The sequence below is a fragment of a genome, unplaced genomic scaffold, assembly GCF_019419815.1.
Source record: "Pyrus x bretschneideri cultivar Hongxiangsu unplaced genomic scaffold, Pyrus_bretschneideri_v1 Contig6, whole genome shotgun sequence".
In the NCBI taxonomy this organism is placed as follows: domain Eukaryota; kingdom Viridiplantae; phylum Streptophyta; class Magnoliopsida; order Rosales; family Rosaceae; genus Pyrus; species Pyrus x bretschneideri.
In genome coordinates this window covers 10,475,475-10,501,353 of record NW_025999798.1, presented here as the reverse complement: position 1 = coordinate 10,501,353, position 25,879 = coordinate 10,475,475, and the positions used below count along the sequence as shown (strand labels likewise).

The window sequence follows — 25,879 nt, the reverse complement described above, 5'->3', positions numbered from 1 at the left end:
AAGGCTCGGTTAAAAGGTGAAAACTCGAAACTACCCCTATAGACCCCTTCCTTTGTTCAAGTCGTTGCACTTCCCCGCTTTCGAACCCACGCAAATCCGCCACACCTCCTCCACATCCCCTCCCCTCTTCTCACTCAACTGTCGTGCTCCCATATAGCTTCGAAATTCAACAAGTTCAAGCGCTCAATCGCCATCGCCGCCATCCAAATCCGGATTCCGCTACTCAATTGTTGTTAAATTTCTGAACGATCTACCAAATCAAACAAATTCCAGTCCAAGTTTGCAAAACAGAGCTTATAGATATTTGAGATTGCGAAGGAAGCTCCGCCGACACTTGCCGCCTAACAAACCAGATACAATTCATAAGGTATCGGTTTCTTTCTAAATATTGATTTTTTTTTTCAGTTAATATCGATTGTTTAATTTTGTTATTGCTGATTAGGGTTTTTCAGTTTTCATTTGTTCATGTAAAAATCGTATTCTGTTTATTTTTCGCAATTAAGTGAAATTGTCACAATTTGATGCTTTTTCCTTCGTTATGTTATCACTTTGCCAAACACACCGGATATTTTGAACTTAATACTTTACAATGTACTTGGGTTTTTGGAAAGTTATATCGCTTGTTTATGTGGTTTGATTTCTTTGATTTTCGATATTCCAGTGGTGGAGTTTCGCAGTTTAGTGTGTTGCAAATGGAAGTGGAGTACGATCGGGATGACTCTCCAATGAGGGAGCACCGGGATGAGGGAACAAATGATGATTTAGACGGGGCTGACAAATCAAGCAGGCACCGGAGCAAGGATAGGAAGAAGAGTAGCCGAGGGGAAGAGAAGGATGCCAGAAGTAAAGACCGAGAGCAGTCGAGGAGTGATGTTGTGAAGGAAAGAGAGAAAGAATCTAAAGATTTGGAAAAGGATCGAGTATATGGCAGGGAAAAGAGGAAGGATGATAGAGATGACCGGTATAAGGATAAGAGTAGAGATAATAAGGTGAAGGAGAAAGATTATGATCGAGAGAGTCATAGAGAAAAGGAGCATGATAGGGGGAAAGATAGAAAGGACAGAGGGAAGGAAAAAGAGCGGGAGAAGGAGAGAGAGGCAGAGAAGGATAGTGATCGAGGACGAGAGAAAGAGAGGGGGAATAGGGATAAGGACAGGGAAAGGGAAAAGGAAAGGGACCGGGCAAAAGAAAAGGAAAGAGAAAAAGAGAGAGAAAAACATAAAGATCGAGAGAAAGGGAGGGAAAGCTATAAAGATACCGATAGGGAGAGGGTGAAAGACAAGTACAGGGAAAAAGAGAGGGAGGTGGATCAAGATAAGGATAAATCAAGAGACAGAGGAAGCAGGAGAAGCGTTGAAAGAGATGATAAGTTGAAGCTAAATGGTGATGATAACAGGGATAAAGACATTCTTAAGCAAGGGAAGGTTTCCCATAATGCTGAGGATGAACGGCATGCTGATGGCTTATCAAGTGGAACACATCTATCATCATCGGAGCTTGAGGAACGCATCTTGAAGTAAGTACAGCTTCATTTATGTTCTCTTTATGCCTATTTGATTTATGTTATCAAACTATTTTATCTTTTTCCGCTTCATATCCCATTTTGCATTAAGCATTATTGCATCTCATTGTTCTTTATTGGGAACTGAAGAAGTTGGATTTTGGTGTATTCAAAGGAATCATATAAAGTCATCTTATGGGCAACCTGAACTTGTCTGTGATATACAATATGCAAAAGCATACTGGGTGTTTAAAAAAAAGAAAAGAAAAGAAGTTGAATCAACATCTCCCAAAGGATGACGTATAGATTATGAAGTATTAGAACATATTGTATTGGGATACATAAGTTGCAAAATAGAATGACGTATAGATTATGAAGTATTAGAACATATTGAAAACATGGTAAGAAGCATATAATGAGTGTTTATCCAAGTATTCAACAGGTTTCTTACAATTTATTGAAAAAAAATAAAATGCAAAATGAAAGTTATCTACTTTTTGTCTAAGTGAGAGTCGCGACTTAGGCGGGCTAGGCGTCCATTTTTAATTTTCAAACACCTAGTGGTTAATCGGGACGGTGGTCAGCCCCCTAGAGTGGGTATTGTTCTTTCAGAAATTTTCAACGTTCAATTACATGGGGTCTACTTAAATCTAATTTGAACACTCAAATATCATAACATTCTAGCAGATGGTGGCAATACAACTGTATTGAGTTGTATACATAGATGTACGTAAACACTTATTTTAAGGACATTGCCATGTGTAACATGTCTATATTTCTTTGCATTGTGCTACAAATTTGTTATATTGGGTTTGCTTTTTTCTCAGGACGAAGGAAGAGAGATTAAAGAAGAAAACAGAAGATGTTCCTGAGGTTTTAGCATGGGTTAGTAGGAGTCGTAAGATCGAGGAGAAAAGGAATGCAGAAAAGCAGAAAGCTTTCCAGCTTTCTAAGATTTTCGAGGAACAGGTCAGTTTGATAGTGTTCCTTTTGTATTGTGTTCACAGCTTCTTGATTTTATAACTGCCATTCATATAATTTTAATTTCTCAGGACAATATTGGTCAAGGAGAAAGTGAAGATGAGGAGACAGCCCAGGATCCCACTCGTAAGATTCCTTCTCACTGCAGATATTTTTTTTTAATATTTCGTAATAGAAGCTAAGGGTCCTAGGGACGTCAACAGGAATTTGAATTTAGTTATCGTTTCATTTTATATTTGAGAACATACCGTATGTGGCGCTATGGTTAAGGTAGAATGCATATTTTATGTTAGAACTTGTAGAGTTACGGAATTTATTTTACACCTGAGCACAAAATAAAAAGTACATCAACCTTGAGGACTTGTGTCTGTATGCCTCATTGCCTCTAGAGGCTTGATTCGGTATTCTGACAATATGCACCTGCTCTTGATATATGGTTTCTATATCTTTAACTGTGACCCAACAGTTGCAAGTTGTGGGGTCTAATATTGTTGATAGTACTTGTAGAATTGGGTTCACATTTTCAGTTGACGTGTCAATACTGTCTGAATGACTTAGTTACAATCTATGACGCTTTTTTTCTGGGTTTATTGGTTTTTTGATGTCACCTTACTCTGAATACCTGTTTACAGATGATCTAGCTGGTGTTAAAGTTCTTCATGGCCTTGACAAAGTAATGGAAGGCGGGGCAGTTGTTTTAACACTCAAAGATCAGAATATTCTAGCTGATGGTGACATTAATGAAGGTAAAGAAGTTTTGAGTTAGTTTGTTTTTCTCACGGCCCAGAGCCTCTCTTAGGCATGCCATGGATGTTTTAATTTTATACTGTTTAATAGAGGTTTTTGTTTCAATGTAACAGACATTGATATGCTTGAGAATGTGGAAATTGGAGAGCAGAAGCAGCGAGACGATGCTTACAAGGCAGCAAAGAAGAAAAGGGGGGTTTATGTCGATAAGTATGTTAACCATAATTATAAAGTGTAATAAAAATTTGATTTGCCAAAAGCAACTTAATTATTGGGTGACATTGTCTATTCTAACCATCTTCTATAATCTGGAATTTTTTCACATCTCATTGCCAACATTGGTTGGTATTAACTATATGCATGTGTTATGGTGCATCAGGTTTAATGACGACCCTGGCGCTGAGAAGAAAATGCTTCCACAGTATGATGATCCAACCCCAGATGAGGTGCACATATTATTATCTCCCCTACGTTTTACCTTACAACCCAGTGTTTTCCCTTGTTCATGTACATTTGTTTGAAACATTGAGCAGGGAACATGGTTTTAATATGTTAATTTATGTCTATTTTCAGGGGTTAACTTTAGATGAAAGAGGACGCTTTACTGGCGAAGCAGAAAAGAAACTTGAAGAGGTACTATTTTCTTTCTCATCATAATTTGTGAGCGGTAATAAAAAGGAGGATAGGACTTCAGGGTATTTGCTGCAGTGAATTGAAATGGTGTTCTAATAGGTGTTGCTTTCATTGCTTTCTGTCTTTCTTTTCTTTTTGTTCCTTATCTTTTGAGTTGTGATCATTTGAAGTTTGTAGTGCAATCTTAGTGCTTTTAGATAAAGGCAAAGAAATACAAAAGAAATTGAAAAGACTAACGGTGGCTTTACTTCTTTCTGCTAGCTACGTAAGAGGATACAGGGTGTTCCCACAAAGGACCGCTTTGAAGATCTCAACATGTCTGGGAAGATCTCATCTGATTTCTATACTCAAGATGAAATGCTTCAGTTTAAAAAACCTAAGAAAAAGAAATCCTTGCGGAAGAGGGAGAAGCTAGACTTAGATGCCCTTGAAGCAGAAGCAGTATCTGCAGGGTTGGGTGTTGAAGACCTTGGTTCTAGGAATGATGCAAAGAGGCAGGCCAATAAAGAGGAGCAAGAAAGATTGGATGCTGAAAGGAGAAATAGTGCATACCAGCTGGCTTATGCTAGAGCAGACGAGGCATCTAAATCATTGCGACTGGAACAAACTCTTTCTGTTAAACGAGAGGAAAATGAAAATCCTGTCTTTGCAGATGATGACGATGATCTGTATAAATCCTTAGAGAAAGCAAGGAAATTGGCTCTTAAAAAGAAAGAGGAGGAAAAAACTGTATCTGGTCCACAAGCGATTGCTCTCCTTGCCACCACCACTGGCAGTAGTCAGACTGCAGATGATCAAATCCCCTCAACTGGAGAGTCACAGGATAACAAGGTTGTCTTCACTGAGATGGAAGAGTTTGTCTGGGGCCTCCAGCTTGATGAAGGTATCTTCTATCTTTGTGTTTTTGCTTTTATTAATCAACCTTAGGGTATTGTTTAATTGATTTTCTATTGGCTGAGGGTGGGAGTGCCTCTCTTTCCCAGCTTAGACATCATGTTATAATGGTCATCATCTTATAGTTAGCTGGTGACCATCTTCCTATCCCACCAAATTCTGGTTCGTTAATTATCAATGTCCCATGGAGGGGTATAATATTGCTCCTGCTGCTTTTTACATGCCAATTAGATCTTTGTTTTTCTGCTTTAAATTTGTGTAATGGTGTGTTAAATTATGAGCCTTCTGCAAGCTTTACAATGTTATTCTCAAGGAGGTTTTGATTATAACCTTCTAAACTTGTGGAAAATTTTTAATGTTCTGCCGCTACATCACAGTTTCATCTATAATTAGAAAATGACTTTTATCCTTTTTTGTACTTTTTCAGAATCCCAAAAGCCTGAAAGTGAAGATGTTTTTATGCAAGAAGATGAACCCGAAGTTCCCCATGAAGAAAAAATGGATGAACCTGGTGGATGGACTGAAGTTAATGATATGGATGAAGACAAACAGCCTGATAATGAGGATAAGGAGGAGGTAGTTCCTGATGAAACAATTCATGAAGTTGCGGTCGGGAAGGGCTTATCAGGTGTACTGAAGCTGCTTAAAGATCGAGGAACCCTTAAAGAAGGTATTGACTGGGGTGGCAGAAACATGGACAAGAAAAAGAGCAAACTTTTTGGTATTGTAGATGATGATGAGGAGGAGCAGCCAAAGGAGACCCATACATCACGTCAAAAGAAGGATGAACCAAGGGATACTCGTTCATCCTCTTCCAGCCATCAAAAGGATACTCGTGCACCTAAAGTCTATCAGGAAAAGGATATTCGCATTGAGAGAACCGATGAATTTGGCAGAACTGTAAGTACTTCTGTTCAGTTCCTTTACAGTTAATTGTTTTTATGGTTTGGCATGGTTACACTGCGGTGAATCTGGTCATAGAGTTATATTAGCCTTGGTCATTGATAATCTTCTTATGCCTTTTACGCGGGCTCAATTTTAGGTTTGGATGTGTAGTTTTTAAAAGCTGTGTAGTAGGTTAGCGACATTCAATTTAAATATTCCTGTGCTTATAATACAAAGAAGTTTTGTGTTTGGAAAGCTGTGGTGCATGTATTATTTTGTATGTTTTTATCTTTGCTTCATCAGTGATCAAGTAGTTTTATTATTATGTGCTGCTAACATATTTCCTCATTTTCACCAGTTGACGCCCAAGGAAGCCTTTAGGATACTTTCTCACAAGTTCCATGGGAAGGGGCCTGGAAAGATGAAGCAAGAAAAGCGCATGAAGCAATACCAGGAAGAACTAAAGTTGAAGCAGATGAAGAGTTCAGATACACCATCACTGTCTGCGGAGAGGATGAGGGACACTCAAGCTCGCTTGCAGACACCATATCTTGTCCTCAGTGGCCATGTTAAACCAGGGTATGCTTTTCAATCATTTCATTCAACTCAGATTTTTGTTTTTGGTTTTGGATCAATTTTTGCTAGTTTCAGTAGGATTTGACCAAGGCAGCTTCAAACAAGAAAATCAGTATTGTGACTAGGCTTGGAGTTGGTATATGTGAGATATTCATACATAAAAACGGTGCTTTACAACTTTAAGAAATGATTCAATTAATTCTCTAAATTTTTGAACACTTTTCTGAATGTCTTAATTTAAAGAATTGAATAAGAAATATGAGCTGTGGTATATGCTTCCCTGCTTAATCCTTTCTGTATTCAACATTAGAATTCCCAATTGATTTATCCTTTTCCCCCTTTGTTCTTATGTTTCCAGGCAAACTAGCGATCCCAGAAGTGGTTTTGCAACGGTTGAGAGGGATCTCCCCGGGGGCTTGACACCCATGCTTGGTGACAGAAAGGTGAGTGAACTCGTACAGTTCTTTGCCCTCGTTTCTTGACCTTGATCTATATAAAATGCTTCTAGGTGATATATTACTTGCTGTATTGTCTTGCGTGCAGCAGTTACTGATAGTTTGTAGTAAATATCGATTCATTCATTTGTGACGTTCTGTTTTCTCCCCTTTTATCCATTCATTTCCATGGAAAGAATAATTCTCTAGTTTATTTTTTTTCAGGTTGAACATTTCCTAGGGATAAAGCGCAAAGCTGAGCCTGAAAGTTCAGACACACCAAAGAGGCCTAAAACTTGAAGTTCACTTTGGTTGGATTCTGGAGTTGACCTTCAACATTTTCAATTTCTTCCACTATTTGTTCGCTACTACTGACCGTACATGAAACTTATTTTTGACAGCCGTGGAGAGAATTTTCGAGGTAGGCTCTGAAGGTTTCGAACTTTCAACAGTATTAAAAGAGATGTTATTTTCTGTTCTGAGAATATACGCAAAACTATTTTTTCCTTGAACAGGGTGTTGTATTTGCCGTCCGAGGATTTCATTTGATCTGAAGGTGTGACTGCACCTTTGGAGTTTAGACGAGAATATAATCGTGGGTTGGAGGTTTTTCAACTGTGCATCAATGTATGCGATAAATTGTTCAATTGGACGCCTAGATTTAGTTATCTTAGACGATAAATTATCGTATTTTGCAGAAGATAAATTAAGACTCGAGTCCTCCACAATCCTTCAAGTACTTGATCTTGATTTTTTTGAGTGCGGCGTGAGCATCTCGCATGTTAATCCTCTCTTCCGGCAATGCTGCAGAACACGCTAGAGCTAATCTCATGACGGATGATACGCAATCTCTCCTGCTCCCAAAACCACCATCTTCCTCCGTCCCAAGTAAATCGGCATCCGTGATTTCAACGAATGCATCGTTTGAAAGTAATGAACCTGCATTCCATTGCTTTAAACTCATTTCCCCAACAAACATCTCATCCGTTGGCTTCCGTTTTGTGAACGTCTCCGTAAGTACAATGCCAAAACTATACACATCACCTCCTGTTGAAACAATTCCTTCCATCCCGAACTCTGCATAATTTAATTTACGTGAATTTGGCGATCAATAATACTATTTGTAAACAGTTGACACTCTCTAATATAAATGGATCTCACATATATTGGTATCGAATAACCGTGATGAAGGTATTCCAACGCCGATGCTGCGTCCATCATTGTGTTCAACCTGTGCAGAATACTCAACGGAGAGCCATCCAATTCTCAAGGCTCCCATTAGGCATGTATTGTATGAGGGCTTTGAAATCAACTTGACTGCAGCAACTGATGATTTTGACGAGATTTCGGTGAAGAATTTGGCTCAGCACTTCACATTCACTGTCGAAACTCCTAAAAGCCCCTTCAAGCTGTAAATTGAAAACCTTTACAGCAACATTTCTCCCATCAGAAATTGTACCTTCATATACTGAGCCAAAACCCCCCGTGCCAAGTAAGTTACTTTCGTTGAATCCGTTTGTCGCCCTCACAAGTTCTGCGCGTGAAAATCTTTGCCAAAGAAGTTGAGGTAGCAAGGAAGTCTCTGTTGCAACTTCCGCTTTCCTTTTTCTGCGTTGTATCAACATTGCTGATACGATCCCTGGAATAATCTATTTCAAGTTGGATGTACTAGCTTTCTTTGAGTTCCGGTTAAGCGTGTTGTTTTTGCATTGTGGAACATGGAGTCGGGCTTCACCACAGAGCGCACCATTTGAGACATATGACAGCACAGAGAAGTTTTCCGATATCCGTTCAGAAAATTGAATGACAAGTTTCGGTACAAGATATACTCAAGTCCCCAGACCCTAACGATAGACGTCTTAGAGCTCGGGCGAGTCTACTTAAGCAAGAAGGTATCGAACCAGGGAGTTGATTACCATCCAAGACTAATTCAGCTAGGTTTTCTAGTTGACAGAGATCAAATGGGATACCTCCTTCAAACTTGTTGCCACTCAAAAACAAACCTTGGAGACTCCCTAGTTTTCCCACAGAAGTTGGAATCAACCCACCCAATTTATTGTTTCTCAAATCTAGGACTAAGAAGCTGCTCAAGTAGCCGATATCATTGGGATTTGGGAATGTTACCCCTCACGTTGCAGTTGCTTAAAGCAAGATAATGAATCGATGCAGAGAAATTCCGAAAGGAAACAGGATGTGGCATTCAATGGATTACCGCCCTTTTTTTTTCCCTCTTTTTTTCCCTCCCCTTCCCTCCCCTTCCCTCCCCTCTTATTTAAACGGTTACGGTTAAGCCATGTCAACATCTTATATTAATTTTTTATAGAAAGAGAAAGACAAAATAGAGAATGTAAGAGGAGAGGATGGAAATCCGTAAGATTGAACAATCGAAGAAAACATTAAGAGCCAAAACTCAAAAAGGTATATAGAAATTATTTTCCCATTAAAGGACCATTCTTCAACCGAAAGAATTAAACCTAAACATAGCCCCATCCAAAATTTTAGCCTTATAAAAAATTTTTTTGAACAAACGATATTATCTACACTAAGGGGAGATGATGGACTTAGTCTCACAATGGGCTAACAATAATGTGCTTCAAATTCGCCTTTGGCGAGAATAAAACTAAAGACCTTTCATCTACAAGTAAAGAGGAATACCACTATACTATAGTACTAAGTGGCATAAAAAAATATTTTTAAATAAACAATGTTAGGCCATAGTCATCCATCTTCAACCGAAGGGGCTAAACATAGCTCCTCAATAATTTATTAGTTTTAAATTTATACTACAAATTTATTAGTTCATTTAATTAAACTACCGTTGCATGTTTTCAAGTCTAACTATTGAATTTGAATTAATTATTGCAATTGAGGAATTAGGCCCTAAAAAAATAAAAATAAAAACTAAAGGGGGAGCTACATTTGGTTAGCCTAAAGCCCCTTTAATGGCCTGATGGACTCTATAAAATTATAGCCTAACCATTAGTTGGAGACGAATTTTTGAACAAATCTACTCATTTTTTGGCTTTGGACCTTTAGCCATCTCCTTTGAAGATGACCTTGCTGGTCAAAGTGAAGTGGAGAGGTTGCAAAGGAAGCGTTGGCAGTGCCCCGACAATTTCATAGAGAAATTGCCTTCCTCAAATGGGAGAAATTTTTTCATGTGACTAGAACACACACCTCAGCATTACAGGTAGTGTTCCCCACTAATAACCTGTTGACACCTGTATTCTTATAACATAAATACAATTAATTAAAAAAATTAAATTAAATCCACTCCCTGTTTCCTAGTCTCTAAATCACCTCCCACAACCTTCACCGCCCATGCCTCCCCAAGTGGAAAACTCCTTGCCGGTGACCTGCATCATCCACCCCACCCCCACTCATCCCTCCCTTCCCCACACATTTCTCTCTCCCTTTCTTTTTCATCTCAATATTTTGTCCTCCTTGTGCTCTTTCTGAGATGGACACAATGGATGCCGAAAGACAGATCCTAAGTTGAAGGTCGGAGACGACAAATTTGGGTCGATGGAGGTGGGTGGTTTCTGATAGGGTGTGGGAGAACGAGAGAGAAGGGGGAGGGGGAAGAAAAAGAGGAAGAGAGAATATATGGAGTGTCGCCGATGGAATCACAGAGAGGCGATAGAGGTGGGTGGTTTCTGATAGAGTGGGTGGTCAGCGTGGAAAATGTAGTCGGAGATTTTTCTGACTTCTTTCTCTTTGAACTGTAAGGGTATATAGGAGTTTTGTTTATTAATACCTATCATAAATATCAAAACGTGGCAATCTTTAATGAAATAGGCACGTGTTAAAGTTGTATTGGTTGGGAACTGCAAGTAAGCTAATGTGCCGGTCATCTGGAAAAATTTCCCCTCAAATGGTGCCCCGTCAATTTCATATGAGAAATTTTGCCTTTCTCCAAATCAAACTAGGCAATTGCTTCGTTCGATTCGTGGTGCCGATCTTCGATGTGCTTTTTAGAGGTTGTTGAAGTCTTCTTTTTATTCATTTTGGGGCTCGATTTGGCTTGATTTCAGGCCACCATTTCGAGTTTGGTGGTCCTTCTGATGGCAGCAGCGGCAGAGGATGCAGGCTCTTAGGATATTTTTTTTTTCCTGTTTTCTGTTGGGCTTGGTTTTGTTGTACATTGAAGGTCCATACTTTGTTGTTGTGTTTGATTTGTATGTGAGCTTCTCTCTTGTAAATATATGTTGTTGGCAATAAAACAAGCAGCCCATTGCCCAAAAAAAAAATAATAATAATAATAAAATAATAAAACTAGGCAACTGATGGTGTTTGACGCGGCAAAATCTGGGCCGATTAGTCTCCAAAATGGAGATCGAACGGTGCGTAGGTTTTCTACTTTTAAAATTAAAATAAAATAAAAAACAAACGTTTAAAAATATATTTAGAAAAAAAAAAAATCAACAATTTTTTTAGGGTAAATTATTTAATTATGCATTAAAAAAATTAATGTGAATAGTAATAGTCTGGAAAACTCTTAAACGGGTGAAGTTGCACTTCAGAATTGTATAGAGAACCAGCCAAAACCCCGACAACATAAGTAAAACACTACCGGATTATGTTAGTTTTAACTTAAGAAGCGAGACAATTCGGTTCCACCGGTTAAAACTTGAAGCAGCCAGAAACCGAGGAATCAGCTCAGGGCTCGAAAGTCATGCTTTCGGCTTCCCGTCTCACGGACTCAAACAAGACAGAGGAGAGATACCTCTCCCCAAAGCTTGGAAATATCACCTACATTGCGTAGATGTGTATTAGCAGTTGAGCAGAACGCTGATACATGGTCTATGTAACTGAATGGGAGTGATCCAACTTACAACAATGAGCTTTCCAGCATTTTCTGGTCTCTTTGCAATTTTAATTGCAGCGGCGGCAGCAGCTCCAGATGATATTCCCACCTAGAACAGATAATCAGACACTTGTAATTCAATACAGAGGCTGCAATACGGTGATTCATTCTAGATATGGCACAAATTCGAATGTGATGGCTCAATATCAAGGATATTAACTCACTACTAGTTGTTTGTAGGTTAAGAACTTACAAGCAAACCCTCCTTATGTGCGAGAAGCTTCGCTGTTTCAATTGCTTCATCACTTGATATCTGCAACACATCACAGATTTAGTACACGGGCAGCAGTAATAGGCTAATAGCTGTTAGAAACAAACTAACAAGCTGTGTCTTTTCCTAAGTTCTTTGCAGAGAGTTAAAGGAATTCCAAATGAAAAATCAATGGCTGTGTTTACACCAGCTCACAGAAATTGTTGGCCATTCATACACTCGACCATTAAAACACTATGAAAGACAATATATCCGGCTTGACTGCTGTTTCCATAAATGATTGTATTGCTATAACGATTTATGAAAAATGTCATGCACTTGAGTGACTATGATCGATTAAGTAAAAAACCTTTGAGCCTTACTTGAACAACTTCATCGATGATATTGACTTCCAAAACACCCGGGATAAAACCAGCTCCTATTCCTTGGATCTTGTGGGGACCTTTACATTAGAAGGAGCACAATAATTAACTTCAATAACGTGCAAGCAAAAACTAGAATTGACAGTCATGTATAAAGTTATAAATATATAAGCTAAGTATGTATCAGATTGAGGGATAATTTACACCATGTATGGTAGAATTGGGGTTTAGGAAGAATTTTCACTCCAACAGACTTTTGAGTTAATAAATCAGAAGCCAACTAAAGTTGAAAGCCAGAAGCTACAGAAAATAAGAGTAACACATTCTCAGTCATAGAAGAAAGAGACTCATTCCACAGAAGTAGTAACTGAGTGTCCCTCAATGAAACTCCTCCCTATGCTACCAGTCACATCTGAGATCAGTACTCTCCAACTGTTTATTACAGCCCTATCTCCATCAGAAACCAAATTACATTCGCAAGGCCAAAAATCTCACAGAAATTACAAACAAAATTGTCTCTAAACTAGTGAAAAGGCCAGTAAATAGATTGCAGAGGCCAGATTATGCAAGGAATACAAATATTCTCAGAGCAGCAATGCAGTATAACTCACCAGGCTTTCCTCCAGTTAGGACTGGACTTTCAGCTGGTTCCACACCATACAGCTAACATTAAGAAAGAAAAAGCAACACAATAAGACAAAGTAAAAGAGCATAAAAAACACGAAGAAAGTACAGGCTATTGTTCAGATCTTCTTCAAAAGAAGCTCATAAACAAATTTACCAAAGAACTTTTTAGATTAACCTTTAAAATGTGCTAACCTTTATGTCAGGGTTCTTCTCCTTTAGAAACTTCCCTGCACCTGTTATAGTTCCACCTGTGCCTATCCCAGAAACAAAAGCATCTACTTTCCCTCCCGAACCTTCCCATATCTCTGGTCCAGTCGTTTCATAATGTATCTACAGTAACAAAAATCAAATAACTTTTTCCAAGCACAATATACCCTTTGTTTTTCTGCGAGTTGCGCCAGCTTCATAACCTGTAGAATTGATTGAGTAGATACCTTAGGGTTGGCAGGATTTTCAAACTGCTGAAGAATGTAGGCGTTAGGTGTCTTTGCCAATATCTCTTCAGCCTTCTGAACAGCCCCTTTCATGCCCTTTGCAGGATCTGTGAGAACCAACTCAGCTCCAAAGGCCCGGAGGATGATTCTTCTTTCAAGACTCATTGAAGCAGGCATTGTAATGATAAGCCTGTAATGCTTAGCTGCTGCCATGAAGGCTAATCCTATCCCAGTATTACCACTTGTTGGCTCGATGAGGACACTCTTCAGAAAACACCATCCAACCAAATGTCAGATTCAATGAAGATCAGAAGCTCACAATAACTGTGAAACCAATATTTTTAGTAGTTTTATGAAATGTAGACTATTATTACATGTTTGAAATTTTTGCTTAACACTTCTAATGCAAAAAATCCTCTCTAATTACACAGTCCACTCATGTTTTCAGCCAAAAACATCCCATGAGAAAAGCATGGTTGCATCTTTTTCATCATTTGAAATTGAAATAAAACGCCAGCTAGGGGAGAAATCAAGAATAGTATAGGGGGAAGGCGGTTGCATCCTCTCTTTCATGCACAAATTCTTCAAAATACAACAGTCCTAGCCAGCAAGTTTCCTTATCAAATAACTAACCTGTCCAGGTGTGATAAGGCCCTTCGCCTCAGCATCTGCAATCATGCTATAACCAATCCTGCATTGTTTTTCAATAATCAGTAAACAATAACAGAAATCAGAGCAAAAGCACAACACATTCAGGTATTGCTGCCGCGAAACCAGCAAGCATAACAAGAAAATGACCAAACTGAAAGCCTAAATACCTGTCTTTTACACTGGAGCAGGGCTCCATCATTTCCAATTTGGCAGCAATACGAGCAACACAACCTTCCATGACATGGTTCAGATACACCAACGGGGTTTTTCCAATTAACTATACACAACGAAACAGATATTTTCAGCATCATAAACATAAACAAACCATTCAAAACACAATAATCTAGTGCACATAAAACTCGGATATTCGACAGCTTACTTCAGTGACATCTTTGGCGATGCCGGCCTTCTCAACGGCCATTTTGCTTCTTTTGCAGATTACTGCAACCGAAAACACACCTGGTACCTAAAATTTATTCCTTAACCATAATTACAATAAATTTACCATAATTACAATACATTTTAATCTTCATGGAATAAAAATAATTAAATTAAAAAATTAATAAGGCAGAAAAGTCTAACACAATCATTTAGCAAAAATAAGGAAACGACCGACTGCTAAGTTATCAATTGGCAATAAAGTTTAAGAATTGAATACAAGATTAAAGAGTATTTTCTTGAATATGTTTCAATTAACTTTCATTAATGATTTCATAATCTGGTTATGACAAAGATTAGTGGGTTTATCGCTATTTTTCAAAACCCCAGAATTTTTAATGAGTTTAATTTGCAGAACGATAGGGTAACTCATCTGTGGATGTGATCAGCGAAGCAAAAACAGTTCTTAATCTGTGAATGTGATTAACACTTAATTAAGACATAAAGACCGAGAATTTCACCTTTTGAGACCGTAAGATGATCACCACCACACAGCTGATGAGCACGCCTTGTGAAGAAGAAGATCAAAAATCAACGAAGCTACCAGAAATCATATATATTTAGTTCATAAATATGACGTCAAAAATACGATTATGTTTCATTGGGTTTTATGGAAAAGAACATTTTCTTAAGTATCTTGTGATCGTGACTGTACATCGTACATCGTAAGATTTGAAATTATTTTAAATTTTAAAATTAAATATAAATAGTATCTAATTAAAACTGATCGCACGATGTACGATGAACAATCACGATCACGAGATCCCTAGAATCCAAAGAAAATGATTCTCACCAGAATCATTTTCCGGGTTTTATATTGAATGTAGCTTACTTTTATGTCTTCCTACTTTTAGGGTAAACCTGGCGTGCGAATAAATATGACGCCATGTATTGATTTGTGCAAAGTATTACAATGTATGGAGGGTTATATAAAGCCTTGTTTTGGTAGAATTTTATTATAATTAAATAGAAAATTACTTTCATATAATACATGATACTTGTGGAGATAACTTCGGATTAATTGCCTATTTTAACATTCCGCAAATTGTACGAGCCTAATTAAACAACCTTGAAACAAAAGAGCTTATAACGAGGCTAATGAAGAGTCTTGGTGTGAACAATAAAGGCAATTTAGCAAACACGATGACTACCAAGACAACTTTTTCATGAACAAAAAATGATAATCCAGTTCAATGTGAAATGTGCGAGCATTATGAACTTGGTTAGCACTCAATTTAATGCAGTAAATAGGAGTAGACAAGTGAACACCACGCTCACCAAGAAGAAAGAAAATCCAAGTGGTCTCAGTGCATGCACGAGCATGGGAGTGATACCCAAACTTTGCATAGGAGCGGGAAATTGTCGGCTGCTTTTTAAAGCATCAGGAGATGAGATTAGAACCAGATAATAGTAGTAAAGTACCGAGTATTCGGACAACCCGCACAATCAACATTAATGTCACAAAAAAAAAAAGACATAATCAGAGGGCAAAGTTAAACAAACAAATATCTAAGACAAAATAAAAGATAAAAAATAAAAAGTGAAAACTCCTCTATTCACCAAAAAAAAAAAAAAGAGTGGAAGTCGTCTCTCATATAAATTAGAAACCATTCGATAATTAGTTCCTTTTCAATTTTTTTTAAGCTAAAAACTTGTTTGTTAATTACTTTCAATTTTAAAAAAAAATGAAAAACTAAAAATTAAAAGCTAGTTTGCTTTGTTACAAATTTTGACTTTTGATTTTTTGTTTTAAAAAATTAAAAAATAGTTATTAAACAGTGCTAAATCAAAGCGATTTTCCTAAGCATTAGGTATTTAAGTAGTACTCCGCATGACATACTACAAGTAGATGAAATAATATATTTTTTTCAGATCACTCCACTTACTAATAACACATAGAATACACTTTTGAATACCGGTCACTTGCAAAAATTTGTCCCTAAACCACATTAGAACTTTGGTTTGGAAACCAAATAAAAACTTTGATTTGCTTGCAAACCCATATTAGCCCATGCCTCATAAATAAACCAAAAAACAGCCAAAACCTTATCTTTTTCCACACCATAAACAATACAACACTTCGCATTGCCACAGAAACTTCCCCTCATTTCCCACCTCAGAACCCAACACACCATGGCTACTCTCCACTTCACTCCTAAACCCTCCCCTTCTCTCACCCTCCCAAAACAAGTACACACAACCACCAATCTCTCCGCTTCATTCCAGCTCAATCTCCGGCCGCGCCACCGCTCACGGCGGTCCTACTCCTGCACCGTCCGATCCTATAAGGTGGTGGTGGAACACGAGGGTCAGTCTACCGAGCTGGAGGTGGAGCCTGATGAGACCATACTGGAAAAGGCATTGGACTCCGGCCTCTCTGTGCCGCATGACTGCAAGCTCGGCGTGTGCATGACTTGCCCTGCCAAGCTTCTCACCGGCACCGTCGATCAGAGTGAAGGAATGCTGAGTGATGATGTGGTGGAAGGCGGGTACACATTGTTGTGCGTGTCGTACCCGAAGTCGGATTGTCATATTAGCACAATCCCGGAGGATGAGCTGCTCTCACTGCAATTAGCAACTGCTAATGACTGAAATTTTCGGATTTTGGCAACTGGGGAGTTGACCCATGTTTGTATTGAGTTGTGGGTTGTTGAATACAAGTAATTTCTGCTTTGTTTTATCACTTAAATCGTTTGATATCTTATGCTACCAGTTGATGATTGTTCAAAGCTTATGAATGAGTACGCCGTTCATTTTTGGCAAGGCGATATTCTAAACTACTTTAACCTACCAGGAGGGACTCAAACACTAATGCAAAGGGTGGGCACCCTGCCGTGACCGATTGACTGGCCTAACTGATGGGAGCAAAAAAGCTAATCAACTTAGGCATATACATGAAGGGATCCTAGAAGTAATGGGATTTAACGTAATCACAGAATTCAGACCGCTGTTAGGGATCGAATCAGTTAGGTTAAACAGATGATAAATGCACTAATTTCTCCAGCTCCATTCAAAAAAATTTCAATATGGCATGGTGCATGTACAATGCAGAAAGAGAGAGAACTGATCATTATTTATACATTACAAAGAAGAAAAATTTACGCTAATAGTTCCACAAGAGTAAATTTGTTTAAACAATGCTAGGGGATTAAGGGACTGCAGTCCACTCGATGAATTCCTCTCGTGCCGTGGTTGGCTGTGCAAATAAAAGAGGGGTGAATACCTAGTACCTTAAATAGTTACACCATCATGGTGGTTGTTGCAAGTCCTCATCTCTCAGAAAGGGAGGGCAGGGCAGTCCCCTCTCCTAGCTCGAACGAAAGTAGTTTCCAACACGAGGAGTTTTTTGTTGTTGAAATTGTCTAAACCAGCTTCCTAAGTTGCATACGAGGAACTACGTTTCTTCCTGTTTATTTGCTTTAACTTCACCTTCACATTAATCCCACTATCAATGACAGACTGAAGCACAATTTGAAGCTTACCCTCCAATTTATCCCCCTTCCTAGGTGTGTAAATCACATCATGGATATCATCATCCAATGCCCTCTGCGCGAGAATTTCCCCCACAGCAGCACAAGCAGCTGCATTCCTAGTCGAACAAAGGTCAAACTTCATGTCCTTCGATATGGAATGTGCCACAACAACAACCTTACTGGTCACTCGGTGAATGATGCACGCACGAACAGAAGCCTTTGATATGAAAATGTCTAGGCAAAATGGCTCATGGAAAGGACCCGTTAGCTGATTATAGGTCGGACTCCTCAGTTTCTTCTTCCCAACAGAAATAGTGCCCAATTCATCAAGTGGAGAATCGTTCACAATTCTAGATTGTTTCTCGCTTCTGGAGGGCAAGTCAAGACTTAGGTAGTCTCTTTTGCTGTCCTTTAACTCATTATCCTTCCTTTTACTTTCCTTTGGATCATCCTTTTGCTTAGAAGACTTCTTCCTGCGATGGAAGTTAAAATTATACTCCTCAAACTCTTTGGAATCGCGGTCGAGTTTAAAGAACAGATGGCCACGAATTCTCATGTTGTCAATGTCATCACAGTCCGGGTCACCTTCAACAGGTACTGAGCAAGTATCAATTGGCTCATCAACCACTTCATCAGATAACGAACTTGAGTCCAATGCAGACCCCTGCATTCCTCCCCCTGCCAATGCCAAACCGGATGAAACTTGCCATGCCACATGATCAACAAGCTCAGTATCGTAACTGTCTGAATGAGGTTTAGAATCGTCGGAGGGGAACAAAGGAGAAAGATGAAAGCTACTAGAGTAATTGGCAACTTTCCCGGAATGATCTGCTATGGGAATGATGGTTGTGGTGGTTGGCTTGCAGCAAAAGTTACGAGCAGCCCTTGAAAGGAAATGCGGAGACAGTGCCGAAGCAAATGCGATTCCTCTCTTTGAGAACATTATAGTAAAGAGTAATACTGCTGTATCTCGATTTGAGCAAGAAAGTTCTCTAAGGAGCAAATCATCAAACAGTTGGTAGGCGATTACTGCTATACCTCGTTTGGCGCCCGCCCCACGCTAGTTTTCCCCACAGCTCGTCCTACCCAGCTGCCATGAAGCTCTCTCTCTCTCTCTCTCTCTCTCTGTGAAAGCTGGTCACTCTGTTGGTTGGTCAATACTAGGGGCTAGGACGCAGGTCTTATGGAGGGATACGCCATTAGATGTATCGTGTTCAAACCTAGACAAATGCAATTTACAAGGAAAGGCGGCATTGATCTTATCTGATCAAACCGGCCAATTTGAATTGTAGGGCCGGTTTTTGTTTGGTTTTAACGCTCTATTGAACTAAATTGTAATGAATTATTTGGTTACAATTTTGGCCTTTTGCAAACCCACTTAAATTAAATTGAACCGCCCACTCTTGTATTTTATATTAACCTTTTGTCACATGCGTACAATTATTTGATTATGATTTTTAGTTTTGCAAACTCACCTAAATTAAATTGAACTGGTCACTGTTATATTATATACTAACATGTTGTCACGCGCATGTTCGTGTTGCAATTGGCCTTTTAGCTTTTTTTTTGTTTTAAATTTTATAACTGAATTCTATTTTGTTTCAAAAAAGATTCAAAGAAAAAGGAGCCCACCATAACCACCCACCATGTGGTGGGTTTTGTTTTTGCTGTTTTTATTGTATAATTTTCATTCGGAATCCAAATGGTCTTGAATTATTATTCTCTCTTATTAATTAAATTGTCTTTCAAAAGCTTTAATAAGGGAGAGGCATAGACAGAGGGAGCAAGAGAGCGCCATACAGAACCATATAATCAAATCCGGGTCCTCGCCAGATCCTCTTTGTGAGGATCCGTGCGGTCTGAAAGCATTTTAAATATTTTTATTTAAAATTAAACATAAACAATACCTGATAAAAACTAACAACACAATGTAATATGAACAGACACGATTCACAAATCCTCATGATCCTCACCAGCAAGATCCACAGAGGATCCTGTCGGCATAAAATCCCCTGTTATGTGCGGTCACAACAGATATAGGCCCTCGAAAACTGAAGATTTGAGAGCGCCACAGAGAACCATAGACAGGGAGGAGAGACAGAACCATAGAGAATAACGTAGAGAAGCATTAAATAGTCTTTCTACAACTAAACTGAAGAAGAGTTGGTGGTGCCGTGGGTCGATGTTTTAAGTCATCCTAACAACTTTTTCACAATGACCTACTACTACTACAGCTTGATCAACATTAGAAATACAACTTCTCACCGTGACGAAGCAAGAAGCATGACGAAATATCATGATTAATACACACATCGCTACCATGAAAACGGTTAGTGATTACAAACAAGCCCATTATAAAAGCGGATGAGATCTCAGGTCATCGTATCAGTGCTTACCGTCTTCATATGAGGTTTGTCATGTCTATCGGTAGTAAGCCGGCTGATAAGCTGGTACCATACCATTGCCATAAGCCCCATATGCAGGATAGTTCATCGGAGGTCCAGGGTATGATCCAGCATGAGGAGGGGGTGCTGCTTCCGGTGAGTATGCATAAGGGGTTGGTGGGCTTCTGCTACCATACATGGTGGGTGGGGAATGGTACGGTGAGAACCCAGCAGGATACTGGCCATGGGAAGGAGACCTGACAAATGTAGGAGGTGTAGGGAAAGAAGACACATATGCATTCGTCAAGCGTCCAGCCTTGGCCGGAGGCATGGGACCGCCATTGTTAGCTCGTACTCGTTTGTTGGCTGGGACTACAACTGGCCTTCTCTTCTCTGGTTTCACCTTCTCTAGCTGTTCAAGGCGCTTCTTGAGGTCTTCTGGAGGAAATTCTGCCTCAAGGTTATAATCTTCAATGCACTTGATGACAGCCCGGAGCGCTGACAGCTCTTTGCGTCCAGCTAGGTTCTGCATACGAAGAGTTAAGTGATCAAAGAATGTGCAGTTTTTTCTGTAGGTTTAGTTTCTCCTACAAATGAGGGCAGCAAACTTAAGTTCATGCACTTTTAGGGGCATCTTTCTGAAGAAATCAGAACGCAAACAAGGATGTCTATGACTGCACAATGCCTCATCATGAAGACATCCATCGGAAATACCATTATGCCTCATTTGCAAAACTACCAACAATTTGAAGATAAGGCCACACCAAATACTCGAGCGAACTTACGTTCATTTCTATATGAACTGCCTGCAATTATTGGTGAGAAAACAAAAATTCTAATTGCATCTTGACTACTTAATTGATGCATAAACTGGAAATCATATTCCACCCATATAGAAGAGTTTATTGTCCCAAAAACTTGTCAAACTACATACATGTTCCCACAATAAGATGAAACTGGCATGAATAAACACTATGAGAGCAAAACTGATGCAATAAAATAGTAAGAACTGTGGGAAAAAAATATGATCATGTTCACATCTAATAATTAGTAAAGGGTAAGATGCTAATATCATGCATATCTTGTAGATGGCTGTCATTCTCTCCATTAGAGGAAAGTTTTTTGCGAGGGCGGGGTGGTTCCCTCTTCTACTTTATACACAAACAAAAAAGGCATAAGTTCCCTTCCCTTTTCTTTCTTCTCTCTCTCTCTCTCTCTTCCCAATCATTTGAGAAAGGGGGAGTGGGAAAAAGGAAATTTTAAGGAAATGATGGGGAGTTATGGGAACCAGAAGGTGACACACACACACACACACACATACATTTGGAGATGCATATTCAGGACTGAAAACCATGACATATGAGATCAAGAACAAGAATAGATGCAATGATTAAAATAATACCACAGCTCGCCCAGCGTTATTGGGATCTTCCAAAATAGAAGCCGCAGCTTTCTTAGCATCCTTCAGAAAAGCTTTCAGTAGAGGAACAGGAGGAAACTTGTGCACAAGTCCAACCTCATAGGTGAAATGCACCGCATCAAGCTGCTGTCCCCTGCTGATCAATTCTTCAATCATACCTGCACACATAGTAACAACCTCCAAACATTAAAAATTGGAGAATGGTGCCCTCTTTATTGTACATATAAAGAACCATATCAAAACATTCCCAACTAACACAGATGGATGGAAAAAGCAAATCTTTACGAAACTACTACAAGGTCCATGAGATACCATCGCAATGTTAAACATTGAAGTTCTACCATCCACAATTTCTTTACAATACATTGGGAATAGCTGAAGAGTAATGCCGATCATATGAATCACTATCAAACAATTCTACAATTTATCATTGGAAAGAGTAGACATTTCGACATAGAAGCCGCTGTCGGGGATATAACATGACCTATAAATTACACGTCTCACTCAAAATTTTCTAACCACACAGAAAAATCACCACTTCCTCATCCTACATATATAGAGCTTATAAAGTAACACATTTTCCATGAACTATAAGCAACACCAAGCAATGGCAAAAGAACTGCATCGAAAATATTACAATTACAAATAACAACAATAAAAGAAAGGAACAAGTTAGCATTAGGGAACGCACCCGGCATTTGCTTGGCGAGGCCAAGCGAAACTGCGAGCTTCGGCATCTGCTTGCGCCAGGCTGAGTTAACCACAAGCTTCCTGTACAACTCAACATCCTCCTCCTTCACAATCCCGAAAGTCACCAAATGCTGCAGGAACGTGTGCACATCAGGAGTCTTCACGTTCTCTATGCCGCCTCTCTCCTCCAAGCTGGCCTTCCAGGTCTCGGATATCTCGGTGGCGCGTTGCTTCACGCTCCGCGTCACCAGAAGCCTCTTTCTCCCGATCTTCGGGTCCATCATCACCGGAATCAGTGACTCCAGCAACAGAACGCAGGCCCAGCCCAAATCGTTTCCCCTATCACTCCTCTCTACTCTCTTGTCCACCGGAAACACCTCCGATATCGCCTCCAGCACGAAATTCGCCGGATCGACACAATCACCCAAAGCCAGAGGCATCTGCGACCTCAGAGCCTCCAATTCCTTCTTCCTCGCCGTCACGAACCTCCAGAACCCTCCAGAATCCATCTTCAAGCACAACGACTTGAGATTCATCAGCAACCCCTCGCCGTCGTCCACCTCCCCGTACTCGTCATCGCTGCGGGCTCTCTTCAACACCTTGAGCGCCGCCTCCTTGCTCTTCTCGACCTTGCCAAGCGCGACTTCGAAGATGTCCCTGATCGAGCCCTCGCGCTGCTCGAGCTCGTCGAGCGAGGCCTTGGTCTCGTGCTCCAGGGTCTGGATTTTGAGCTTGATGGCCTCGGATTTCTTCAGGAGGTTCTGCTCTAGGGACGAGAAGTGGTCGGAGAGCTCCTTCCAGAGGAGAGTGCAGCTGGTCATGAGAGAGGTCTGCCGCTGGAACTCGTCGAAGCTCGGCGGAGTCAACTCAGTCACCTCGCCGGGATCGGGGATCGACCCCATTATCGTCGTACGGTGCAATCAGCGGCCAAAGGGGAACAAGATATGGTAGAGAGAGAAAGGAGAAACCCTAGAATTCGGAGGTAGAGAGAGAGAGAAAAAGCAAAAGCTTGAGCAGTGAGCTTAAGCTAAAGCAAAGACAGCCGGTGGACAGGAGAAAGAAGATGACATTGCGCTGACGTGGGTGGAGGAAGGGTTGACACGTGTGGAGGCGTCTCGAAAGGGTGGCTAGAATGCGCTGGTGGCGGGAGGGTAGGGTGCGCAGGATAAGGGAAATGGTAATGTGAGAGTAGGAGAGGAGGATGACGTAGGATAAGGGGGTGTTTGGAAAAGGGTATAGTGCTTTCCCGGAAATCGAAGCTGGATGGAGGGAGAAAAAGCCGGGAGAGGCGGTGTGGGGGTGGGTGGGGCAGGCCCACTGAGAGCACCACATAGGAATAGGAATGGGATTGGATGGTCAGATAAAGTGCCGGATTACGTAGTCATGTATGTACGTGAACAAACAATGACCGCGTGCGCATTGTGATGAGTCAGCCGTCAGTCACACATTCATTATCTACGCGTCAAATTTTTTCGTGTGCTTCGAGTATTCGGTTCTTTGCATTTAAACGAAAATCCAATGCTTAAAACGTATTTAGAGTCTTCCGTACTTCCATCTTCACCTGTAAACAAAAGGAAGTTCGAATTTAGAGTTAGTCTTTGTATTTCCAACAAAACGTGCTCTGCGGCCTCTTCTAATTCCTCCATAAAACTTGTCGTTAATTTGATTATATGAAATGACATAAGACGTGTAACTTGATTCGTAAAATTCAAACCATAGTTTAGCTTTGATGCATAAACTAGTTTTGATTTTTTCTGATTTCATGAACGTATATTCAAAATTAGATATGAAAGACCCATGAGTGTGCCACATTGTTGTACTAACAAAAAAAAATTTATGGAAGTAAACAGTAGAAACTAAAGTGAATGTTCAATAACAAGTTCTAAAATATTTTTTTTCTATCAATATACTTTAAGTTGAACAATGAAAATTCTAGAGTACCTCAATTTACGATATACTTTATCAACTTCAACAAATAAATGTGCGATGAAGGATTAAAAATATATTAAAACACTCAATCAAAGTCACTTCAAACGCAATGTATACGTTAACGTAGAGTAGAATTAGTTGAACCAAACCATCCAAACTGGTCATGCACATACATACAAAATAGAAAATAGGAAATTTTGCATTATTCGTCCCTTGCTGTGTCGGGCATTTCATTTTCGTCCTTATAATGCAATTTTTATCTTTTCCAAATTCGTCTTTATGCTCAGCACCGTTGGTAGATAGGGTTCACAGCTATTAAGATTGACATATGAACCTTGGAAAGGTTGCCATAGCAGGCGATGGTGGGAAAGAACCCCAAACAAACATCTACATAAAGTTACAAATGTTTTATCCTGCGCACCGGGTCGTGTGCATGGGTTACACATAACTCGGTTCAATCTAATAACGTTATAACGATATTCCAACAATTCAACAACTGTGATGACGCTGACACGGACTGTAAATGATCTAATTTTATTGTTGTTGTTATAGTGATATTATGGGGTCAAATACTTATTGTTATGACATCAAATTATTGTTGTTGACAAGGTTGTTATGGGATCATTAAATTAAGCGCATGTAGCCTTGTGACATCTTTTATTACTAACGTTGCATCAAACATTACAATAGCGTATGCTTGTGTTATTTAAGTTGATTTGGCCTAATATCATTACATAATGTTACTACTTTACGAGTTTATATTTTAGAAGGTCCTTTATAAGTAGTCCTTGAAAAATTTCTATAATATCAAAACAGTCGCTAAAATTAACTAATAGTATCAAGATAGTCTCTAAAAATAAAAATTATTTAATATAGCACTTGGACATGAGTGCCGCAAATTAACGTGATGCGTTTGTTAAAATTCCGTCAAAATTTTTGTTTGTAAGTTTAACGTGCCACACATTCTCATTAAGCAGTGTAACGTAGTGAAAAATAAAAGAATTAATATGAAAATAATAACAAAAAAGAACTATAAAATAAAAAAGAAAAAAAAAAAAAAGACCATCATTGATTCGACTGCAGAACCATCATACCATCGTTTTTGTCAATCCTTCCCCCTCCCCTCCTCACCATGACCGCACCAACCAACCCCGACTCGCCTCCCTTCAACCCAACAGCCAACTCAGCCCAATCTCCGGTTGACAGTGACACCAAGCCAGTCCCCCATCGCAAGCCCTGATCCCAACTTTGAGACAGCGAGGCAATCTATGAACGAAAAAGTTTTGAGACAAGCTTGGATCACGTCTTCGGCTCGATCATTGCAGCAATGGCCTTTGGTGGACGATGATCTCCCTTTGCCTCGGCTCTCTCTCCTTGGTACCAATTGAGTCTTCCACATCGTGAAAGTAAATGCGGCTTTTAATATTTTTATTTTTTTAATCATTTTGAATTAATGATTTTAAAAACTAAATCGTTAGCCAAAAAAAAAAAAAAAAAAAACCAGACTCAACCATCAACCGTTAGATTATGTGATTTCTAAAAGATGGCTAAAAATTAACTCTCAGTGTTATTTCTTTAGTTTTTTTTATAATAATTTTCAATAATTTATTCATGGCAATACTTACGTATTTATGAGTTTAATATGTGTCACATCAACACATTAATAAATTTTTTGTAAAATTATAATAGAATGGCCACCGCATTAATTTGCGATTTTCATATTCAAAATCTACATTGACCGA

General features: G+C 39.4%; 5 protein-coding genes across 9 annotated transcripts; 2 read left to right on the top strand and 3 right to left on the bottom strand.

The window, feature by feature from the left end:
- Window positions 1-204: 204 nt before the first annotated feature.
- On the top strand, window positions 205-7,298 carry LOC125471423 (SART-1 family protein DOT2-like). Of its 3 annotated transcripts, XM_048571755.1 has the most exons (15): window positions 205-367; window positions 662-1,516; window positions 2,329-2,470; window positions 2,554-2,608; window positions 3,115-3,228; window positions 3,343-3,439; window positions 3,609-3,675; window positions 3,803-3,862; window positions 4,124-4,745; window positions 5,184-5,656; window positions 6,000-6,220; window positions 6,576-6,660; window positions 6,877-6,962; window positions 7,051-7,072; window positions 7,167-7,298. In XM_048571755.1, exons 2-13 carry the CDS (start codon window positions 693-695, stop codon window positions 6,949-6,951), a joined length of 2,835 nt encoding a protein of 944 aa, XP_048427712.1. In that variant the 5' UTR covers window positions 205-367; window positions 662-692; the 3' UTR covers window positions 6,952-6,962; window positions 7,051-7,072; window positions 7,167-7,298. The 3 variants fall into 3 exon arrangements, with proteins under 3 accessions (XP_048427712.1, XP_048427711.1, XP_048427710.1); XM_048571754.1 differs by having other exon boundaries at window positions 7,051-7,298; XM_048571753.1 differs by having other exon boundaries at window positions 6,877-7,298.
- Window positions 7,299-11,118: 3,820 nt separating this feature from the next.
- Window positions 11,119-14,767, bottom strand: LOC125471683 (cysteine synthase-like). 3 transcript variants are annotated; one of them, XM_048572387.1, is made up of 11 exons: window positions 14,703-14,767; window positions 14,183-14,269; window positions 13,971-14,080; window positions 13,786-13,843; window positions 13,153-13,416; window positions 12,911-13,048; window positions 12,703-12,754; window positions 12,092-12,171; window positions 11,712-11,771; window positions 11,487-11,567; window positions 11,119-11,403 (listed from the first exon to the last, which is right to left on the bottom strand). In XM_048572387.1, the coding sequence occupies exons 2-11, from the start codon at window positions 14,222-14,224 to the stop codon at window positions 11,311-11,313; spliced, it is 978 nt and encodes a 325-aa protein (XP_048428344.1). In that variant the 5' UTR covers window positions 14,225-14,269; window positions 14,703-14,767; the 3' UTR covers window positions 11,119-11,310. The 3 variants fall into 3 exon arrangements, with proteins under 3 accessions (XP_048428344.1, XP_048428343.1, XP_048428345.1); XM_048572386.1 differs by having other exon boundaries at window positions 14,183-14,282; window positions 14,703-14,755; XM_048572388.1 differs by having other exon boundaries at window positions 14,183-14,262; window positions 14,703-14,755.
- Window positions 14,768-16,303: 1,536 nt separating this feature from the next.
- On the top strand, window positions 16,304-16,924 carry LOC125471255 (ferredoxin C 1, chloroplastic-like). The gene has a single exon (XM_048571483.1). The coding sequence runs from the start codon at window positions 16,375-16,377 to the stop codon at window positions 16,831-16,833; it is 459 nt and encodes a 152-aa protein (XP_048427440.1). The 5' UTR covers window positions 16,304-16,374; the 3' UTR covers window positions 16,834-16,924.
- Window positions 16,925-17,295: 371 nt separating this feature from the next.
- Window positions 17,296-18,966, bottom strand: LOC103959258. Its single transcript, XM_009371611.3, has one exon. The coding sequence runs from the start codon at window positions 18,655-18,657 to the stop codon at window positions 17,617-17,619; it is 1,041 nt and encodes a 346-aa protein (XP_009369886.3). The 5' UTR covers window positions 18,658-18,966; the 3' UTR covers window positions 17,296-17,616.
- Window positions 18,967-19,820: 854 nt separating this feature from the next.
- On the bottom strand, window positions 19,821-23,230 carry LOC125471437 (FRIGIDA-like protein 4a). Its single transcript, XM_048571785.1, has 3 exons — window positions 22,210-23,230; window positions 21,501-21,676; window positions 19,821-20,624 (listed from the first exon to the last, which is right to left on the bottom strand). Exons 1-3 carry the CDS (start codon window positions 23,108-23,110, stop codon window positions 20,136-20,138), a joined length of 1,566 nt encoding a protein of 521 aa, XP_048427742.1. The 5' UTR covers window positions 23,111-23,230; the 3' UTR covers window positions 19,821-20,135.
- Between the last annotated feature and the right edge of the window lie 2,649 nt (window positions 23,231-25,879).